General features: G+C 48.2%; 5 protein-coding genes across 5 annotated transcripts; 1 reads left to right on the top strand and 4 right to left on the bottom strand.

The window, feature by feature from the left end:
- Positions 1–66: 66 nt before the first annotated feature.
- On the bottom strand, positions 67–8,930 carry EYB26_001941 (uncharacterized protein; the record flags this gene model as incomplete). Its single annotated transcript, XM_054261249.1, has 3 exons — positions 67–130; positions 193–4,271; positions 4,326–8,930. 3 exons carry the CDS (start codon positions 8,928–8,930, stop codon positions 67–69), a joined length of 8,748 nt encoding a protein of 2,915 aa, XP_054117224.1.
- Positions 8,931–10,179: 1,249 nt separating this feature from the next.
- Positions 10,180–11,995, bottom strand: EYB26_001940 (uncharacterized protein; the record flags this gene model as incomplete). Its single annotated transcript, XM_054261248.1, has 3 exons — positions 10,180–11,077; positions 11,135–11,424; positions 11,486–11,995. The coding sequence occupies 3 exons, from the start codon at positions 11,993–11,995 to the stop codon at positions 10,180–10,182; spliced, it is 1,698 nt and encodes a 565-aa protein (XP_054117223.1).
- A 2,423-nt stretch (positions 11,996–14,418) lies between these two features.
- Positions 14,419–15,532, top strand: EYB26_001939 (uncharacterized protein; the record flags this gene model as incomplete). The annotated part of the gene is made up of 2 exons (XM_054261247.1): positions 14,419–14,573; positions 14,653–15,532. 2 exons carry the CDS (start codon positions 14,419–14,421, stop codon positions 15,530–15,532), a joined length of 1,035 nt encoding a protein of 344 aa, XP_054117222.1.
- A 238-nt stretch (positions 15,533–15,770) lies between these two features.
- EYB26_001938 (uncharacterized protein) lies at positions 15,771–16,697 on the bottom strand (the record flags this gene model as incomplete). Its single annotated transcript, XM_054261246.1, has 2 exons — positions 15,771–16,417; positions 16,478–16,697. 2 exons carry the CDS (start codon positions 16,695–16,697, stop codon positions 15,771–15,773), a joined length of 867 nt encoding a protein of 288 aa, XP_054117221.1.
- A 695-nt stretch (positions 16,698–17,392) lies between these two features.
- EYB26_001937 (uncharacterized protein) lies at positions 17,393–19,275 on the bottom strand (the record flags this gene model as incomplete). Its single annotated transcript, XM_054261245.1, has 8 exons — positions 17,393–17,859; positions 17,915–18,017; positions 18,073–18,406; positions 18,482–18,767; positions 18,821–18,880; positions 18,935–18,992; positions 19,059–19,079; positions 19,138–19,275. 8 exons carry the CDS (start codon positions 19,273–19,275, stop codon positions 17,393–17,395), a joined length of 1,467 nt encoding a protein of 488 aa, XP_054117220.1.
- Positions 19,276–19,567: the final 292 nt, after the last annotated feature.

The raw sequence follows: 19,567 nt of genomic DNA, 5'->3' as shown, positions 1-19,567 counted from the left end.
CGTTGTTTCTGTATCAGACAGAGAGAGGCCTCGTTGGGCCCTACGGAGAGAAGAGAGGAAACTATCTCAATCGTTGGCGGTATGACGATGAAGCAGTTTGCGGCCGAAAGTTCGAATACTTCTCCGAGAACTATCAAAGACATGTTAGTAATCTTGCTTTTTTTCCCCCAATGGGATACGAAAATAACATACCTATCGTCCTGTGAGAAGCTCCCATTGCTATGCGATGTCATTGGGCGTCGCTCTTCTCTCGAGTCTCGTTTAGATGAAGGAGCAATCGAGCTATCATCCCTCGTCATTGGGGAATCATTGATCATAATGCTCGGCTCGCGGGAAAAACTTAAATTGCTAGAAGAGGAATACGAAATGGATTTTGCGAGTGGATAAGTCCCCGCTCCGGAGCTGGAAGGTTGTGATAATGAGGAAGGGCCGTGAATATGGCTCGAAGAAGAAGAGGCGGGTGTTGAAACAAGGTTGTTACGATGGATGCTGGCTGAGTCGCGACTGCTCATGCTCTGCGTTGCAGAGGCCAGGTTGATGGCACTGTTAAGAGCGGTGTCGGAAGCAGGGAGCGCTTGCGCCGAGGATGCGAGCTCTCTTAGCCGTTGTTGTTGCTGTTTGCTGGGACGCGGGTGGGAAATTTTATTGCCTAGAATGGCCGGTGCGTGCGAGATCAACGCTTTGATGGCATCCTTCTTCAGACGCAGAGCAAGTTCGAGATTTGACCATGTCTTGTTGCGGTATTCAAGGACTGGGAGACGGAACACGAAATCGTGTACGTCTTCAATGTTGCGATCTCCTCTGCCTTTGTAACTCAGGCAAAGCACGACGTCGTTGATCTTGACATGTGCGAGAATCATGTAGTTGGACGCACGAGACATCATTTGAGTGAGATCGTCAGTCTGTTCTTTCTTTGAGCCTTTGGCTAGCAAGAATCGCTTGCTCTCGCCCGCGCCGCCGGATGCATTAGATGCCGCTCCAATCGACTTCTCGGTGGGTGTTCGCGTCAGTGCACGCAAACTCTCTGTAGACTTCTTCTTGCTGATACCGCTATGAGTAGACGGTCGAAGACCATGTCCTCCTGGTCTATCCGCCGGTGATAAGCGGTGGTCTCTATCTTTAGTAATTCTTGTCAGCGGCACCTTGAGTCGGCTCGAACGTGCTTTGCGACTGTTGTCCGGAAGTGTCATCGTAGGCTGCAGTCTCAGCTCAATGGACCCAGCGCCTGTAAGAGTTTGCTGATCATCTCCAGTTGAAGGATCATCCTGGTTGCGTGGCGTGGAAACAAAATCAGGGGTTCCAACACTGCTTTCCTTACCTTCCTCTCCTTCGTCCTCCTCGTTCAGTGGTTTGATGTGCTTGACCATGAATGGAGAGAAGCTGCCATTTTCAAACGCGTTGGATCCAACACCAGGGAAAATATACTCAAACAATTTCTTGCCTAACTCTCGCTCTAGCTGCACCTTGAGCGGGAACAGGTTGACCTCAAACTGATCCAACACCGGTATACCCGCAACGGCTTCCAACATGTACCATTGCACACGAAGCATCATATCGCCACTCATCTCAGTCCTGCTCTTGTGATCCATATACGGAACAATCATTTGCGGATAAATAGCGTTCTCCAGCAAATTCAGCGCGTATAAGCGTTGGATCTCAATCAAGTTGCGATTTGACCCGTCTGTGTTGTCGGTTCGCTCATATGAAGCATTGCGTAGCCGGAATTCCACCAATGGTTCGTTCCTGTCTCTCATCAAGTGCCAGACAATATCAGAAGCTGACAGGCAGTATCGCATTGAAGCACTAGACTGGGATAAGGTCCGCTCGTCGGTCCTTCTCTGCGATGTTGTGATGGCCTTCATAATAAAGAATAATTCTTCCTCGCAATTGGCCAAGTCCCTTTCAAGTGTGATCCTATCCTGCCATCCCTGAGTGTCGAGATGATGCGCTTGTACTTGAAAGTACTCTTTAATTATTTCCAGCTGACGAATACGCTCCTGCAGTTTGAATACAGTCTCCGGTGCGCCTCGCAGGTCGCTAAAATCAGAGGCAAACATGATCTTTTCCAATTTCTCACTCCTGACCTTTTCCAGCGGTTCATTGTATAGCAACAGATCCAAAACAATGATGTATATGGTATAGTATTCGGTGGAATCACAGATAGCTCTGACATTAGGAAAGTCCACCCAGACTTGATCGACGCGTCCATCGCCAGCGTCATGGAAAGCTGCAGCATTGCCCTCATTTTGTGATACTTCGTCATTATATTTGAGACGAAGGTTGTTGTACTTGTCATATCGAAGACTTGCCGAAGTCCGCTGAATAATCCTAGAGAAGCCGAAAGGAAGAAGCTCAAAGTCAAACATGGCTTCCAAAGTGAGCCACGGCGGCCAAGCTGAACCGGGTGCATTGCCATATTTGTTGCCCGCGTAGAACTGCAAATGGGCTTTGAGATTCTTCTGCGTCGCAACGAAGAACTGGGCGCCGTCCATATTCAAGGAGAACCGGCGCTGGACTAATCCGCTAACATCATCGCTAACGCGACGCTTGTCCATGATTGATAGCACTTTGAGAGTCATTCCTTTCGCCGTCACCAATGTGACAGAGCGTGTATTCTTGTCACTTTGCAATTGGATCTGAGGTGCAATAAGACGGAGATGATAACTCTGTTGTGTAGTGAATTCTGATGAAATATACTCACTAAAGTCAGCCGAGCGTGAACGAGAGCGCTCAGCAGTCGATGCTGGTGTAGCTGAAGGATCATCCGCGTTCACAAATCTCTTGGCATCGTGTAGCAGTTGTTCAATACGGTCCTGGAGGCTATCGTCGTCCTCTTTGTCTCCGTCCTCGTCGCGAGTTGGTGACTCATCAAAGAAGCCCTTTCGTCGGCGACTGTTCTTATTTTGCTCCGCCACAATATCCGAAATAAATTTGACTGCTTGTTGCGACATGTAGTAAACGAATCCCCGTCTTTGGCTGACTTGATGGCCATACCTGACCATAATATCTCGCAGGGAATTGTTCCACTTGACTTGTGGATTATGGATTGTAAAGCGGTTGTTAAAATCACTGGCTGATTCGATGTCTGGGGCTTCATACTTCGTTTCCAATTCAGGAGCATCCTTGTCGCTGTCGGATCCACTATCAGTTCTAGATGAAGATTCACTGCCTCCGTCATCATCGCCATCCAGAGACTCTTGCCCATGAACAAGCTTCTCAAGACGTCGCAGTCCTGCATTCAGGAACTTGCGCCGTCTTACCAAAGCCTCAGCTTGCCGAACTAACAGCTCATGTTTGACTTTCAATTCCTGGTTCTCTTCCCCTGCGTTAGCGAGCTGAAGCTCATGCTCATTGAGTTGCTGCTCATGGTTTTTTGCTTGTATATCAAGAGTTGCTAGACGACCCTTGATAAGGTCCATTTGCACTTGCCACGGGTCGTTGCCTTGAGACATAACACATTCATGCGTCGGCTCATCACCAAATTGACTGACTACATTCTCAGTGACTGACGAATCTCCATGGTCAGTTTGTCGAAAGTAAGTAAATCGAGGGGTATATGCAAGAGGCAAGATCTTAGTCTTGGGATTAGACTCTTGAGGGAGTATCCAGTCCAATTCCACAAAATCATCCATATCAATCCAGGTATAGTCATGGTCTGGGATATCGAAGCGAGAAACATCAACCGCAGGAAGGGGTTGTTGGAGTGACTCGACAATGTTGTCGGGGTCTTCCAGAACCTCATCCAGAGTGGTCCCTTCAATACTGGCGGAGACAGCCCTAAAGTCGGCTGCCTCAAAATCCAGTTCGGCGCGATTGATACGCATAGCACTTGATTTCATTTGTTTGAGACGACCTTTGATCGGAGCTTGTACACGCTCACGTCTTTGATGGAGGTCCAATTTGAAATTAGCAAGCCGAACCTTGATGCCAGTTGCAGTGACGACGTCCTCTCCATACTCTTCCGGGTCTTTGTGCTTGTATATATGCGAAGTAAAGAGAGGTGAAAGTAGCAACTTATACTTGACAGTAGCCAAATGACGACCAAATTTCTTGCTGGTCTTAGTAATACCAGGCCAAAGAGGACCCTGTCGGACAGGAAGAGACATGACTCCGGAAAACAGAGACCACCAGTTGAAGAAATGAGTAAAGAGGCGTGGAGTGAGGTGGACCGTGTTATAGTTTGGTGTCGTCTGTTCCGTACTATTAGGAGCCAAAATTGAGACGGAGAGATGGATGTAATTGCTTCGGAAGCCACGATAGGCGTCGTAGTTCTATTAAATATTAGTTAATCTATTCATGAAACAGGTGGATAGTGCAAGAAATACCTTTCTCTGTGACTCGTCGATATAAAGTGGGTTACGTAGAACCACATCGTAATGGGACTTGAACTCGAAGGACCGACCAGTATCAGTATTACGCTCAAACACCAATCCCGCGATCCACTTGACACTACCCGACAGTTTCATCATCACTTTCTTGAAATGTGCAGCATTCTTTGCCTGACCACTGGGAGGTTGGCTTCTGGTGTTTTCTAGTGAATATTCATACGAATAGCGTGCCTCATGGCTGTAATCCGGCACTGCAAGCACGTACTCCCCGCTCGTAACGGTCATGAACTCTTTAGGGTCATCATTAGGGTGGATGTTCCACTGGACGTCTTTTCGCCAACACATCACGAAACCAGCTCCAAATCCTGTTATTATGTACGGATCACGAGATCCTTTCAGGCGTAGATGGACGTCACCGTCACCTTTCCATCGTACTTTGATTCGAGAGTGGAAGCTCAACCTGATCTTGTCCCAGAAACCGACACGCTCTGATGGATCGATTTCAGGCTTTGTGAATCCTTCGATAATCTTCATCATATCCTGTATAACAGGCTGATAGGACATGCACCAAGTAATGCTTGTTGGGAGGCTTGTATTGATATCAAATGTTGGCTCGGAGTATGTCTTGACTGGAGCGATGGTCCGCCGCACAGTGATATAGAAGCCATCAGTCATTTGGCCGTCCGCAAGTTTGCTCGGAGGCACGACGCAGACCCGAACGTCTCGTGTCGATTCGCGATTGCGGAATTCTTCTGCAATGACGAAATCTGTCTGTAGAGACCAACTTGGTACTCGCGGAGACTGGCCGGGACGTAGCGCAGGAATATGAAGCAAGTCCAAAGGATAATCACGAAGTGTAACTCTTGCCTCACCCATGTCGAGATGAATGCTCATAGGTATCAAAAGAGAGAATTTCATATCGACAGGCATGCCTTTACCGATTCTGTACAGAAATCGTGAGTATTCATGCACTGGGAAAGATGGTTTATCAACGACTAGATGCACATCACTAATCAGTGCAGCCATCAGTGCAGGACGATTGGGAATAGCGAGAATGGGTTCGTCATCCTCAATATCCTCTGGCGGTGAATCGGCACCAGCAAAAACATTTCGCAATTCACTAATAGATTTGGACTGGAATTGCATAGCGGCATCGATTTTTGACTTCCATATTCGGGCATTATACTCCTGCAAGCGAATCCAGGCTTCCTTCTCCGACACTTTTGCGAAAGACGAGATGTGTGCAGCCCCATCGGTCTTGTAGCGAGCACGGCCATATTTGTCGGGCTCGTCGTCGAATGACCGCCTAGATTCCCGTGGGCCGATACTTGCACTTCGTCTTCGATCATCACTTCTTCGTCCTAGACGAGACTCTGGGTGTGCAGAATGCGTACGGAATCGCGACGAAGCTCGTCTATTTTCGGCTTCCCAAATTTTCTGAGTCTTCAATCTGAACGCCTCCTCTCGAGCGATACGATGGCGCTGCTCCACAAGTCCCACACGATATATGCAACCAAGCTTCCACTCAAACGCGTCGTCTTCTAGTTGAAATGCCAGCGTTCGACTGCGGAGTGATATTCGCGGAACTATCTTAGGTCCCTCTGGTACCTTTTCAAGAACGTCTATGTCCGAGTTTGTCTTGAACCGTTCATACAAGGTCTTGAGCGCCTTGAAAGTGACGGTAAAATTATCAAATACTTGGTGCATTATCAAGTGGTGCGGAACGCCAATCCGGATCCAGTCTGCCGAGACATCAATAGATCGTTCTTCTCGCAATTCATCGCCATGTCGGCGTTTAGACTCTCGCAAATCGACTCTCACAGTATTCATCGAAAGTATCCGAGCCCACATGTTCTGGATCTTAGGTGCAGCGACATGTAAGCGAGCAAGCTGGCATCGAAGGAAAGGAGCTGACCAACGATGACTGCCGGCTGCAACACCATATAGTTGCAACATCAGATGTGGGTTGTTGGGCATGATGCCTTTGACTCGTACAAGCCCCACGCGGACATCAACTGTAGTGAGTTCTGCGCGCTGCGACAGTGATCGAGGAGGCGGAGGTAGTGATGCTGAGAAATCCATAGATGAAGATGTGTAACGTTTCGTGGCAGAAGACCGCATAAACGTTTCTGCGAGTACATTCACTGCTATTCCTAAGGAGTAGATGCGGTACAACGAGAACTCAATGAAAAGGTCCTTGATCGTAGAGTTTATGTGGAAAATCGGACCTTGGAGATCACTGTGCGTACTCAGTGCGACTTCACAACGTGGTAGCGAAAGGAAAGCCTCGGGCTCCATGATATCTTCGGATTCAATCACGAAGCCCTCCAGTCCTCGGATATGCACCGCTAGTCTTCTTCCATCAGCAAGGCCATTGCCGGTTCTTCGAGGGGGTGAGGTCGGTGGGAAACGGAATGGAGGATCGTCTCCAATGGTTGAATAAGAATGACTAGATGTCCTTCTTCGTGTGGAAGATCTAGTAGGCTCAAGCTTTTGAGCTCGGTAGTCGGCGGTCCAAGAATCGAGATGGAGGGCGACTCCGCGATTTGTCTTTGATGAACCAGGAGGTGGACCAGCAACTTCGAATGTCAATTCGTTAGCCTCGAATTGAACTCGCATCAACCAGGGAGGAAGACGGCGTAGAACACAAGACTTTTGTTCCGTATTTGTGGTTGGCATGCGATTTCCTGGTCTCATTTGAGCCCGGATTTGTTCAATGACCTGTTTAATGCCCCGGTTGACTTGCGGGTTTACCATATGGACTGAGAAGGAGTTAAGACTTCCCGACACGAACACACAGACTTCGGGTGTTGCATTCAGATGGACACGCACTTCCATATCTTGTGTTTGTAGAAGGTTGTGTTTGAGACCGGCAGGTGTCTGATAGTAGAGCTGGTGGGAGGTGACACGGTAGGTTGATGAGAGTGAATAATGGAAACCTGCTTCGGCTGAATGAAAAGATTCAATGTCCAGTGACACGGATGAGATAGATGATACAAGAAGGTTATAGTCACCACCATCGACTGGAGCTTCTTTAGGTATGGGGAGCACGAAACGTACGACAGGCTCTTGGATGGAAAAGTTGATTTTGGCTTTGGGCAGCAGGCGCGAGATGATACGGTGGTTATCTCGCTTCTTGCGTCGAGGAGATGAGTTTTTTGTTTCTGCTAGTCGGAGGACTTGTGAAACATGGCGAGGCTCCATATCGAGAGAAGGGGATGTAATGACGAAGTTCGCAAACAAGACATTGCTGTTGCGCTCCGACGCATCGTGTTTGTCTGAGAAGCTCACAGTCTTCGAGGGTAAGGTGGTTTTGATGGTTGTCGTAGCCATAGGTACATAAAGAAGCCTATCTGTTGCCCCAGAACCATCTTCCATGCTCACAGACAAGGATATGGCGGCTAGTAAAGCTTGATGGGCAACATCACGTTTTTGGAAGTACATGCGATGAGCTGGAGAGTTGGGGTCCATACGATGAAGGTCAATACCGATTTCATGAGTGACCAAGTTTAGCTGTATCTCTTTCTGCTCTTTCAAAGATGGTTGGAACGACCTTGAAATACGGAAGAAGCTCAAGGCAACCTGGATTTCTTCAATACCTCGCAGAATCGAACTGACAAATTCCTTCGAATCGGCAACCGTCTGGACAATAGCTTCCTCTCTAGATCCAGGCTTGTCCAACTCTTCCACGAAATCAGCGAACGATATCTCATCCTCGGTTTCGCTGAATGTATCCTGTCTGCGGTGATGCGTTTTCCGATTTCGAGAAATCCGCTGGCTAAGAGTCACCAGATCATCGTAGGGAAAATGGAGTCGGCCAATTTTGACGGCAACGGATGTGTCTCGAAGTCCTTCCAAATCGCGATAGAGATGACCATGGATATTGACTTGCAAATTATCCAGCAACTCCATTGGCTCCCGTCCATCGACCGCAAGCAAGGTATTCCTGGCATTTATAATCCATTCCGCCGGCCGAGGTTCTTGAGACTGTTGCTTCTTATGGCGAAACAATCGACCGCGTTCTACCATATTCCTCCTAGTATCAACCGCCAATGTCAAAGATCCAACTTGTATACTTCCGGCATCGACGAAGGACAGGGTCGTGTTCGCGGCATGTACATCAACCATAGCCAACCAATGTATATAGCTATGTAGCCGTTTAATATGCTCCTTCAACCGTGTAAGTTGTTTCCAAGTCTCGCTCCGTTTCGAGGTTTTCGGTGCACCAAAAGTCGCATGTTGCGGGATCTCCGGGGAATTACTTTTCGAGGTCGCGGCGGACGAAAACGAGGAATTGCTGGCGTGTGTGTCATCGTTCCCATTCTTGAGCTGTTTCGGATCGATGGTGACTTTGAGATCAGTGAGGCGCAATCGAACCCAGGTTGGCTGGGAGAACGAAGGGCGATGTAACGAGAGCCCCAAGCCCCTGATATCGATCTGGACGCCGTCTCGAGGTGCGTAGGAAATGCGGCGAAGTGAAAAGTAGCCGATTCGTTGAATGGAGATTCCGGTTGCAACGCGTACGAAGGCGAAGAGGATGAAGGAGGAGATGTACAGTAGTAGCAATGCCACCAGGATAGTGGTGGGGTTGACCAGCGACATGACGGATGGATGGACACACGACACCTCCTTCCACCCTTCAGTGTCCAGGGGGGCGCGGTAGATCGCTGACTGCTGCAATGGTCACTGCCTCTCGCACGCGACTTTAATTACGGTTTTCGTATCCATTCAGATTGCAAGACCTCCTCTATTCAGGTCGCATCCCATCAACGAGTGTGATCCCTTTCCTGCCGACTCAAGCTCATCATTCCATCGCGGCGTTTGACGGAAAGGGAATTTTTCAATAGCCGGGTATTTGGTGACTGAATATTTGCGAGCGTCGAGCGTGGTTGATGAGTACCGATTGTGCGTCAGATGTCAAGGGGTCGAATAAGCACTATGGGGGAAGTTAGGTAACTATGGGGCAACGCGCATCGTCCGAGGATTCGCTGGGTTGAGAGGGATTGAGGATTTCCTTGACGAGAGCTAGTCAGCTAGACAATTTTGGGTAGGTGGTCACTGCCATTCAATGGATTCGTACCGATGCTGCCAACCTGATCTCTGAATTCTCCTTATTGCACAATTCCCAAGATCTTGGTTGAAGGCTTATTAATGAAGGGAATATTAAAGAGGGGGAGTATCCGCAGAGTCTAGAGTGAGTGTGGTTCGTGAGTTGTACAGAGAGTACGGGAAGTCGCAAACGGGGCCAGCCAATACCGGTAAGTTAGGTAACGGGTAACCTAGGTAAGCATCACCAAATCTTGGTACGCTCCATAGTAATGTTTGGGACGGCGGTGTCATGTCATCATCTCCAATTTTACTTTTAAACTAGTTCACTAGTTAACTAACGACCATCGTTATAGAGCTTATAGCTAACTACTAAGTACACGCCCATAATTAGGAATCTACCTACAAGAACGACTTTATCGAAGTCCCATCTCATGTCCCTGGACAAAAAGACAAGGTGCCATCCTGCCGGTATGTACATTGCTGGTATTGTACCACCCAGACACTCTCATGTTACATTGGGGCAGACAACAATGGCATTACATAGTATAGCATCATACATATATTGCACTTTTTTATATCAGAGTAAATAATTCATAGCTAGAGTGCAAGTCTTGTACATGGCGATATACCCAGATGTCAAGTTCATCACATGTGCCGTCAATATATGAATGCAAGGCAAATCCAAATCAAACAATGCTAAATCCAAACCAAATGCAAACCAATAGATCTTTATGCGCAATGCAATATATAGGTCATGTGTATTAGATGATATAAAACAAAGAATAAGTGAGTGAGTGCGAGATTACAGCCTCGGGTTGAAGCGACTCATGGCACGGAGCTTAGCTCCATATAAATAAAACAAAATCGGAACGGGAATCATGGCAGCAGTCAAGAATCCCAAAAGACTGGTTGCCCATGGCACGCCAAGAGTCTTGTACATTTGTGTAGCAAAGAGTGGGAAGCCACCACCCAAACCGCTTCGGAAGAGAGTGTTGGCAGCAAGGGCAGAGTTGGCAAACATCAAGTACACATCAATCATGTAGTTCAATCCTTGCATGAAAATGATGAGAATACCGGCTCCGATAGGGATGCCAGCAAGCACTTGTGGTACCCAGCTAATGTCCTTGTTAGATGTCCAACCAAACCAGAAGAGGCCGATAGGCAAAAGTACGGAGCCGAGGAACATGGGAACGAGACGTTCTTCGGGAACAACGCCCCCGTTTTTCTTCATCTTCCGTGCGAATCTGGTCTTGGTCAAGTAGATGATGAAAGCGCATCCGAGCAAAACTCCAATCAAGATACCCAAAAATGGCAAGGCAGCCACTCCGGCGCTCTTCCAGCCACGAATTTCCTGGAAGGAGTATGGGTAGGCCTCAAAAAGGAGATACAGGATACCGTAGATAAGAGAGAGGTAGATGGTGACGCAGAGCAGAATTGGCTCGAGGAAGAGCATTTGGAGTGGACGCGAGACATATCGGGTCAGAATGTCGCCGGCCTTGGGAGGGTTCTCTTCTAACTTGCTGTGGAATGCCCAGTTCTTGGTCTCGACTCGCAGACGAGCCGCACGCTTTTGAAGAAGCACAGGCGCGTATGTTTCGGGAACAACAAAGAAGGCAATGACCATGAAGAACCCTGCAGCAATCAGATTGATCCAGGCTGTCCACCTCCAACCAAGGTGGGATTGAACAATAAAGCCACCACTATAACAATGTTAGTACAGGATTCGAAAGTATACTTGAATGAGAAAGTTAACCTACAGAATAGGACCTAAAGTAGGGCCACCAAAAGTACCTCCAGCAAACGAGGCCATTGCTACGCCTCGATCGACAGGATCCCACATATCAGCTAGGGCTCCTCCAATAATAGCCAAAGGAGCGCAGCCGAAGAAACCAATGAAGAACCGAGCAAGCATAATGGTCTCGACGTTCTGAGCAACGGCGACGGGGATGTGGAAGATGACAAAGACAAAGAAGCCAAAGAACAAGGGCTTCTTTCGGCCAAATAGTTCGGAAATAGGACCCCACAGCAAGGGACCAAGTGCGAAGCCCTAAAGAATGGTTAGTATCGGGTGAAGAAAATGGAAGACAGCTCGGAGGGTCAGAACGCACAAAAAGTGGTAGGCTGGTTGCCAGAATCATAACCTCATCTGATACCCCAAATTCGGCGGCGGTGATTTGAGTAGCCTGACTGAACACACTGGTCGAAAAGGTAACCCATATCGTCAGAGAAGAAAGGAACGTGGTGATTGCCCATTTCTTGGCTGGGGTGAAATTCTGGGGATTCTCAGGGTCACCGGGACCGTCCCATTCAACCAGATTCGGGTCTTTATCAGGAGGAGCAACACCTTCCTTAGACGAGTCGGGGGCGGCTTCTTTTTCGACATCTTCCTCTTCCGCCTTCGTTTCCGAGCTTCTTCGGGAGCGACTAGGGCTGGGATCGAATCGGTCGTATCCGTCGCCATTGCTATCTTGGAGCACACTCGGTATGGTCTCTAATCTCCTCATATACTCGTCTTGATCAAAGTAGTGATCATGTTCTTGGTCATACTGGTGATCGAAGCTCGACCTGGTAGGGGTCGGGGCCTGCGAATCGAAGAACGACATTTCTTCTAAATCCATGGTGGTTAGTATCATCATACTACGAATATACAGATAGAGGGAAAAGAGTAGACGGACAATTGGATCTAGGGAGAGCTAATCTCATTAATAGGTAGGTCGAAGGGCAGGAGCGATTGGCAGGCCCAAAGGAGGAAGGAAGCAGGTACGCTGGGCTCGATGAAGAAAGCTCAAAGAGACTTACTTGAGAAACTCAGTCAGTCTCAGTCCCGCGCTTCTTTTGTTCCCGTTTGTGTATGAGTCTGAACTCTTCCTTCTTCCTGCATTGGGTCTTCTCCCCTTTATGTACCCTGCTTCCAATGTTTCAGATCGACCCATTTGTAATATAAGTCGGCGCTCGCTCTGGTTTTTAGTGTTAAACGGACATAAGCTTCTGAATCGTGTGTTCTTGGTAAGCAAACGAGGTTCCCACGTTGGTCTATCTATCCACACTCCTTTTCTTCATTGTTGGTAAGGACCACCAATCAGCGTCGCGGGAGACCAAAGAAGTGGTGGCTTTTGGCTCCGGAGATAACAAGATGCCCCACCAGCGATTGGCATATTTTTTTCTGTCGGTACGTAATTTGATAGATATGCCGTGTGCCCCAATGTGGGTTTATATTTTATTTATAATGCATCGCATTACAAATTTGACAGGGATGGAGCAATGAGAGACTTGCTCTGTAGTACGCACATACTACAATAGTAGTGGTAGACACTAGAAGCCGAAGAGCCGTTGGCGCGCCTTGTGATCACGATGACGCCATTGCCACATTTTGTCAACTGGCAATCACGTATACTCTGTACAGTCCAGAACCTCGTCGTTGGAAGGACTGTATAATATACATTATGTATACATACTCCTTCAGCCGACCCGTCTGTTCCACCCTGTAACCGACAGATTCATAATCTGAAATCTGAGAGCGTTTGTCACAAGATACTACGAAGTCGAACCTCTCTGTCTGGACCTCCAATTACCGCCGCAAAGTGTGGCCGGCCGCATGGTGGATCATCCCTTGGCTTAATCAGCCCGCCCAATGAAACATCAGCCCGACGTGCCGATAGCCGACAGGGCACGTTTCGATAAAATTGTTAGGTCTCGGCCTCGGTGGTTTCGCTCTCCCGATTGACTCGTCGCTGGCCCGATCGCAGCTCCCGGCGATGGACGGAGATAATATAGTACATAGAGCACTATAAGTCTATAACGCATACCACATATGTAGTATGTACGTATTATGTATAATAGAGATGCGCTACCTCGGATATAGCCTTGCTTAACTCCAACTTAATTATATTAATTATTAATTATAGCGACTGAATTTCAACTCCGTCGCTACACGGACTTACTGCAGTATATCGTAGAACGATAAACCCGTCGTCTCGGTCTCTAATCATCAGATCTATGAGCTACGGAGTACTAAATTGAAGATCATCTCTCGTCAACTGGTCGCAGCTGGGGAACGGTTCAACAAAGAGGTCAATTGCGTTGAACAAGTGTGGGGCATCTACTGTAGGTACCATGTATGTGCTACATAGTACCAGACAGTTTCAACCTTTGTTTATTTATTGCCTGCTTCGTATGGGGTACAGTATCTTCTTTGATAAAATGGGTTTTATTCCCCGTCATCCTCCACAAGAATAATTTGCAACAGTCACCAGTGACTCTATTGCAGTCAACAACGGGCTTCATCTTTGCTTGTTGCTTTTTCTAGAACGCCATCACAAGGGGCACAGCAGTTAACTGTCTTCTGACCTCAGGCCTACATACATTTGCAGCAAGACTCTATTGGTGGACGATGACCCTGCATGGTGAGCACACTGCTGTAAGGACCTAAAGAGGCAACAACGGTACGAGCTCGCTGATTGGCTGACTATATATGCCTGCGTATTCCACAATACTGGAGCAGATGGAACAGAATCATGGGATAACTTACCTGGACACAATCGACCCGATCGAGTAAGGCCAGAGGTCTGTTCCTGGAACACTAGCCGGAATAGACCAAGTTCGGCGATGAACCCTGGAACTAGTGCCCGAAACGGCCAAGCGCGGCACGAAATGCAGGAAATGCAAGAAATCCAACGGCCAGGAATGCTTTGCATGCCATGCTTATGTAGTATGGTCGTACATACGTACTATGGTATCACATAGTATGCTATTCCCGGCCAGAACATCATGCTCCAGAGGCGACTGACTGACTGATGCCCGACTCTCCTTCATGATGCGCCTTCTCCATCCTTCCTTCCGTCCCTGGTCCTTCCTTCTATAAAGTACGTAGTCTTCTTTGTCTCTCTTTAACTTTCGCCATCTCTCCCCACTGATCAACGGCTCGAACTCCATTAACTGACTCGTTTGGTCTATTTAGAGAGACAGAAAGAGGGCCTTGACCTTCCGCCGTGGCTTGTCGCATTAATCAAGAGATGTGATTGCCACAAACGATCTTGAGATTATGTCTTCTTCGTCTGCTTCTCCTGCTTCGTCTCCGGACGAGGCTCACTCCACCCTGGAAAGCGGCACCGTTACCAACGGCGTCAAGTCCGTCGATTCTGTAAACACAAATGGAAATGATATTGATCTCCCCACGCGAATCCAAGCGGCGTCTAGGTAAGATCCTGGCTTGATCCTCAAAAAACAAATGAAAACGCATTCTTTCGGAGAAAATGTTGTTCTGACTCGCGACCAGGGCAATACATCACACGTTACACCACGCTGTAGTCGGCCGTCTACCCCTCGCACTCCCACCCCAGACCACCTCCCCGCATCTGTACACCCTGGGAATCTCACGATTCTCCCGTATCTATTTCACCTTTGAAACTGCATGGCGCGACTACCTCTCCACATCCCCTACCGACCACGACCCCAACAGTGATCAAATAAGATACCATGCGCTACTCTCTGAAGCTTACATCCCAGCCATAACCCGCAGCGAGCGCCTCGCCTCGGACATATCAAGCCTCGAACGGGAATGGGCCGATAATACCCCGTCTGCTGTGCAACCAGCAGATCATGATGCCGCTTTACGCGATGCAGTGGCGCATATCACAGAAACTGCTCAAAGGAAACCGTATGCGCTGCTAGCGTATTCGTGGATTATGTACATGGCCCTGTTTAACGGTGGGCGCTGGATTCGCGACCAACTCGTCAACGCTGGCCCTCAATTCTGGCTCCGCGAGGAAAGTGAAAAAGCGGATTCATTGATCTCGCCTTCTTTCCTATCCTTCTGGTCCTTTGACGGCGACGAAGACGGGGAAGATATCAAACGCGCTTTTCGAGCTGGGTTCGTCGAAGCGTCTCGCAAACATCTCACCGAGGCTGAGTGCGAGGATGTAATCCAGGAAGCAAAAGCGTTGTTTCAGCATTGCATAAACATCGTTTCTGAGGTTGATGTTATTGTCGCTCTGGAGCGGAAGAAGGTGGATGATGAGTTGCGCAGGCATCATAACCAAGAGATGAGGATGGCTGAGAGACAGACTTTATTCGTCATTATTACTTTGGGCGTTGCGTTGGCTTTAGCGGTTAGTTATTACTCACGATTTATGACTTACTTTGGTATTGGGTATTAGGCTATGGGAATATGATTATGACGTTTATCTTTACCTGAAGTACAATGTTAAGAACATGCATGCATCGATTTCGTATACTATTATTGACTCGTTAAGCAAACCAGAAGAAAACGCCATCCCAATACCGTACAACCCAACTTTCCAACCCATATTCCAATCCAATACAAGTATAACTTTGATCGTGCATGAAAAAATCATAAACTCGTACAACATCAAACCTCCGCATGAATAAAATGAATCAAGAATTAATCAACCCCCTAACCCTCTCCACCCTCGCAATCGCCTTCTCCAACCGATCAAGTCTCTTCCTCTTCTCCCCATCCCGTTTCTCGAGCAACGCCACTCTTTCTTCTAATTTTGCGCGCGCCTTGCGTTCCTGCGCTACCATTTCGTTGGCCTGGCTAAACAGCTGGGCAGTGAGTTCCTCGAGTTCCGAGTGGGCCTGCGACAGTTGCGATTCGGCTGCTTTTCGGAGTCCCTGCTCACGATTCAAAGCTGATTGGAGTGCGAGGGCATTGCTATCGGAGAAGGACGAGGCGTCGTGGGAGTGGAAGCTGGTGTTGTTGATGGGGCTGGTATGCCCTCCGCCGGGACTGCCGTTGGTGTAATTCGAGTGTGATGTTTGCGGTGGTGTACTAGAGTCTTTTGAGCCTGCTCTTGATCCGGTGCGGCGGTAGGGGAAATAAGATGCGAAATTCGCGAAGCGGCCTTGTTGCTGATGTTGTTGTTGTTGTTGCTGGGCGTTCGCATCGGGTGTTTTGGGAGGCTGTGGCTGTTCCGTTGGTGTGGCTGCAGTTGCGGTTGATTCGGGGTTGTTATTATTCCACGCTTGTGCTTGTTGTCGCAGGTTGTGTATTTCGTTCTCGTAGTCTGCTAATCTCACCGCTGCGTATTACGTTAATATATATCTTGACTTTTCTGTAACTTCCAGGGAGGACAATATACCAGTTTCCGACGCCTTTTCGCTGTATATTCTAAGCTGAGCTTCCAGCTCCTGTATCCGTTGCTGCGCGGCTGTCGCATCTTGCGAAATCGAGTCGCTGCCGCAATGCGGACATTCTGTGCCTGACATTGGCGGAGAGTCCTTTATCGGGCCGTAATCCTCTCCAAACAGTGTTGTTTTTGCTTTCGACGTAACCGTATAGACGGATGTAGCTGTTTGCATTGCTGTCCTTGAGATTCTATCCCGCGGTTGTGTGCTGGTTGTTTGTACGATAACGATGTTGATCAGACGACAGTGGAATCAGACGAGTTGCACACTGAAAGTTAAAGCGAGTTAGTCGACGGCCTTTCAAGGACAAATGTCAGGTGGACGGACAATATACTTTATAGCACATCACACCAACGGGTGGCTGACACAATTCAAGAGGCCAAATCACTAGGACCAACGATGCGAAACACGAGGTGCTCAGGTACCGTTACAGATAGCTACCACCTGGAGATATAGTACTCGGCTAACTTGGTCGCGTTAGTCGCTGACATGGGCGATGAGATGTAATTAACATGGGAAAAAAGATAGTTCTTGATGAGGTTCTGCTCAATCTGTTGACTTTTAGTGATCAGTCAGGGATGGGCCCATTTATTTAGCTTCTTCCTTGAAGTCGACGGGTCCTTCCCCGTATTTGACGTGTCGTTACCTCCGCGTTACCGTATTATCGTAACTTGTATGATATCATCTCATGTCTCATTCTACTTTTGACTTCAGGACTTCACAATACATACTTCATGCCATCATTAGTATACTCAATCAACTAATCAACCTTGCTTGGATCGCTGTTCTGCATTCACATATAAGCCTCAGCCCTGACCTCGTCCAGCCTCCGTTTTATGCATCTCAACCCCTTGATTCAACCCTCTGATTCAGCCCTCACGATTCTGGCCCTTGCTCGAGCCCGCAAACATTCCACGAACCTTCTCGCTCGTCAAAGCCAGCATCAGCGCTGTCGATGCGCTTACCACCGCCATGACGATATTCATGACTCCCCACCCAGCCGTCTGGGCTAGGGTTCCCGCGATAATGGGCCCAAGTAACTGTCCCGAGGCCCATGCCATGCCATGAAGGGCATACGCTTGTGCATTAGCACCTTTTTCGCCAAATATTCCTGGACACTCTTTCTCCTTGCGATCGATTGGTTCGCTGATCTCTACTAAGACTGGAAGCAGTACTGCTGAGAAGGAGAAGCCGGCTCCTACGAGTAGTGCGATGAATAAGATGCGGGATTGGAGTGAATCATCGCTGACGAATTGAAATAGGATGAATATCGGTGCTAAGGAGCTGAATGAGGTGACAGATACGATGCGTGGGCCATAGCGGTCGATAATCGATCCTGTTGAGCCATAATAAGCAGGACGGACTTTCAGAGTTGATGATCAATCACCTACCGATAATGGGAGAAATGATACTAGGTAATGTCAAGACCAAGAAACACATGCCGATCTCAAAAGATCCCCAGTTGAACTTTTGGATCACAAACACTGGAACGGTCTACCAGAACAATGAGCTTCATCTCAACCAGAGCACTGACGGTGGGGGAACATACCGTCTCAAAAGTAGTCCAGATCGCAGCATCAACAATGCTTGCAATCAACAATACCATAAGCTGGCCAGACATTGCTAGACGGACGATAGGCGGGATGCGACCCCGAGTACCAGATCTTGGAGAGCCCTCCACATCGGGTTGTGACTGTTGGTCTAGACTACGAGTCTGATAGTCTCGGGAGGGGGCATCTCTCAGCAAGGGCTCGGTTTCATCCTCGAGGAATTTGACGTGTGGCTTGGTTTGGGGCTCGATCATGAGTAACCGTAGTACGACGTCCACACCTATCAGGGCTAATGCCACCATGAATACCGAATCATAGCCTGCTCGGTCCAATCTTTAACGCACATTGATCAGCAAAACACTCAACATTGGTTTCCACATGACGGATGGAACATAGCACAGCACTTACAGAATTCCACCCAAGGCCGGGCCTGCCATAGTTCCAATGTTCATCGACATGGAGACATAGCCCATCGCGACTCCTAGTTGATCCTTGCCCATCGTATCAACTATGAGGGCATTTCCGATGGTCCACATTGCAGCCTCAGCCAGACCCTGCAAACTGCGTGCAACAATCATCGTGGTAGGAGACCTTGCCAGCCAGAACATTATCGTCGCGCCGGCGACTGCAACCAACCCGACCAGAAATGGGAGTCTGCGTGAAGAGCCTTTGTCGGCAAAGTATCCAATAACAGCTACATCACCAAATCAGTATACCAAAACGACAATCTGGATGTATGGAACTTACGGGAACTGACGAGCAGCGCACCGCCGAATGTTGCGAGCAAGATCGCCATCCATGTTTGAACTAGTTGGTTGTCAACATATGCAACTCGTTCCATCGCAATACTTTTATACTCACGTTGATCGTCAGGTAGGTGAAGTCGGTCTCTCAGAATGGCCGGAATCAAGGGTATGACCTAGGCCAAGTCAATCAGTCTGAGCTCAGGAAGAATCTTCACACCGCACCCCAATGACCCAATTACCATCCCATATATGAAAACATCCTATCATTGTCAGTCGAGAACGTCGACCCAGCAAGAAATATCCAAAACAAAGACATACGGCAAAAATAGCAACGGACACAACGATAATAATAAAACTTTTCGAAGACCGAAAAGCAGTCCATTGCTCTTTTGTGTCGTCTTCAACGGCGTCCACAGTCGCGCTCGGCATTTTGACGGCTGTAGTAGGAGGAGTCATTATGTTAAAAATGACCGTCAATTTATATACCTACAAGAACAATACCTGAGCGAATAGGGATTACTACGTAACAGGTTAACAAGGATGTCTATTTAATGCAATGGAGCTCCCCGCCGTTGATAGGCGGTCTGGTGTTATTTATTTTGGGTAGTGGATCTTCCAGCTGGATCGGTATCGGTACTGTAGCTACCGAGACCTAGTGACCTACCTATATCGACCTTGACGACACAATTCGTACTGTAATCCTGAAACCTTCAACTAACCTCTAGCCAGCACCAAGGGAACCCCCCGG

The sequence above is a fragment of the Talaromyces marneffei genome, chromosome 1 (genome assembly GCF_009556855.1).
Source record: "Talaromyces marneffei chromosome 1, complete sequence".
NCBI classification, from domain to species: Eukaryota; Fungi; Ascomycota; class Eurotiomycetes; order Eurotiales; family Trichocomaceae; genus Talaromyces; species Talaromyces marneffei.
The sequence above is the reverse complement of the archived record's forward strand: the minus strand, read 5'-3'. Positions and strand labels throughout refer to the sequence as shown.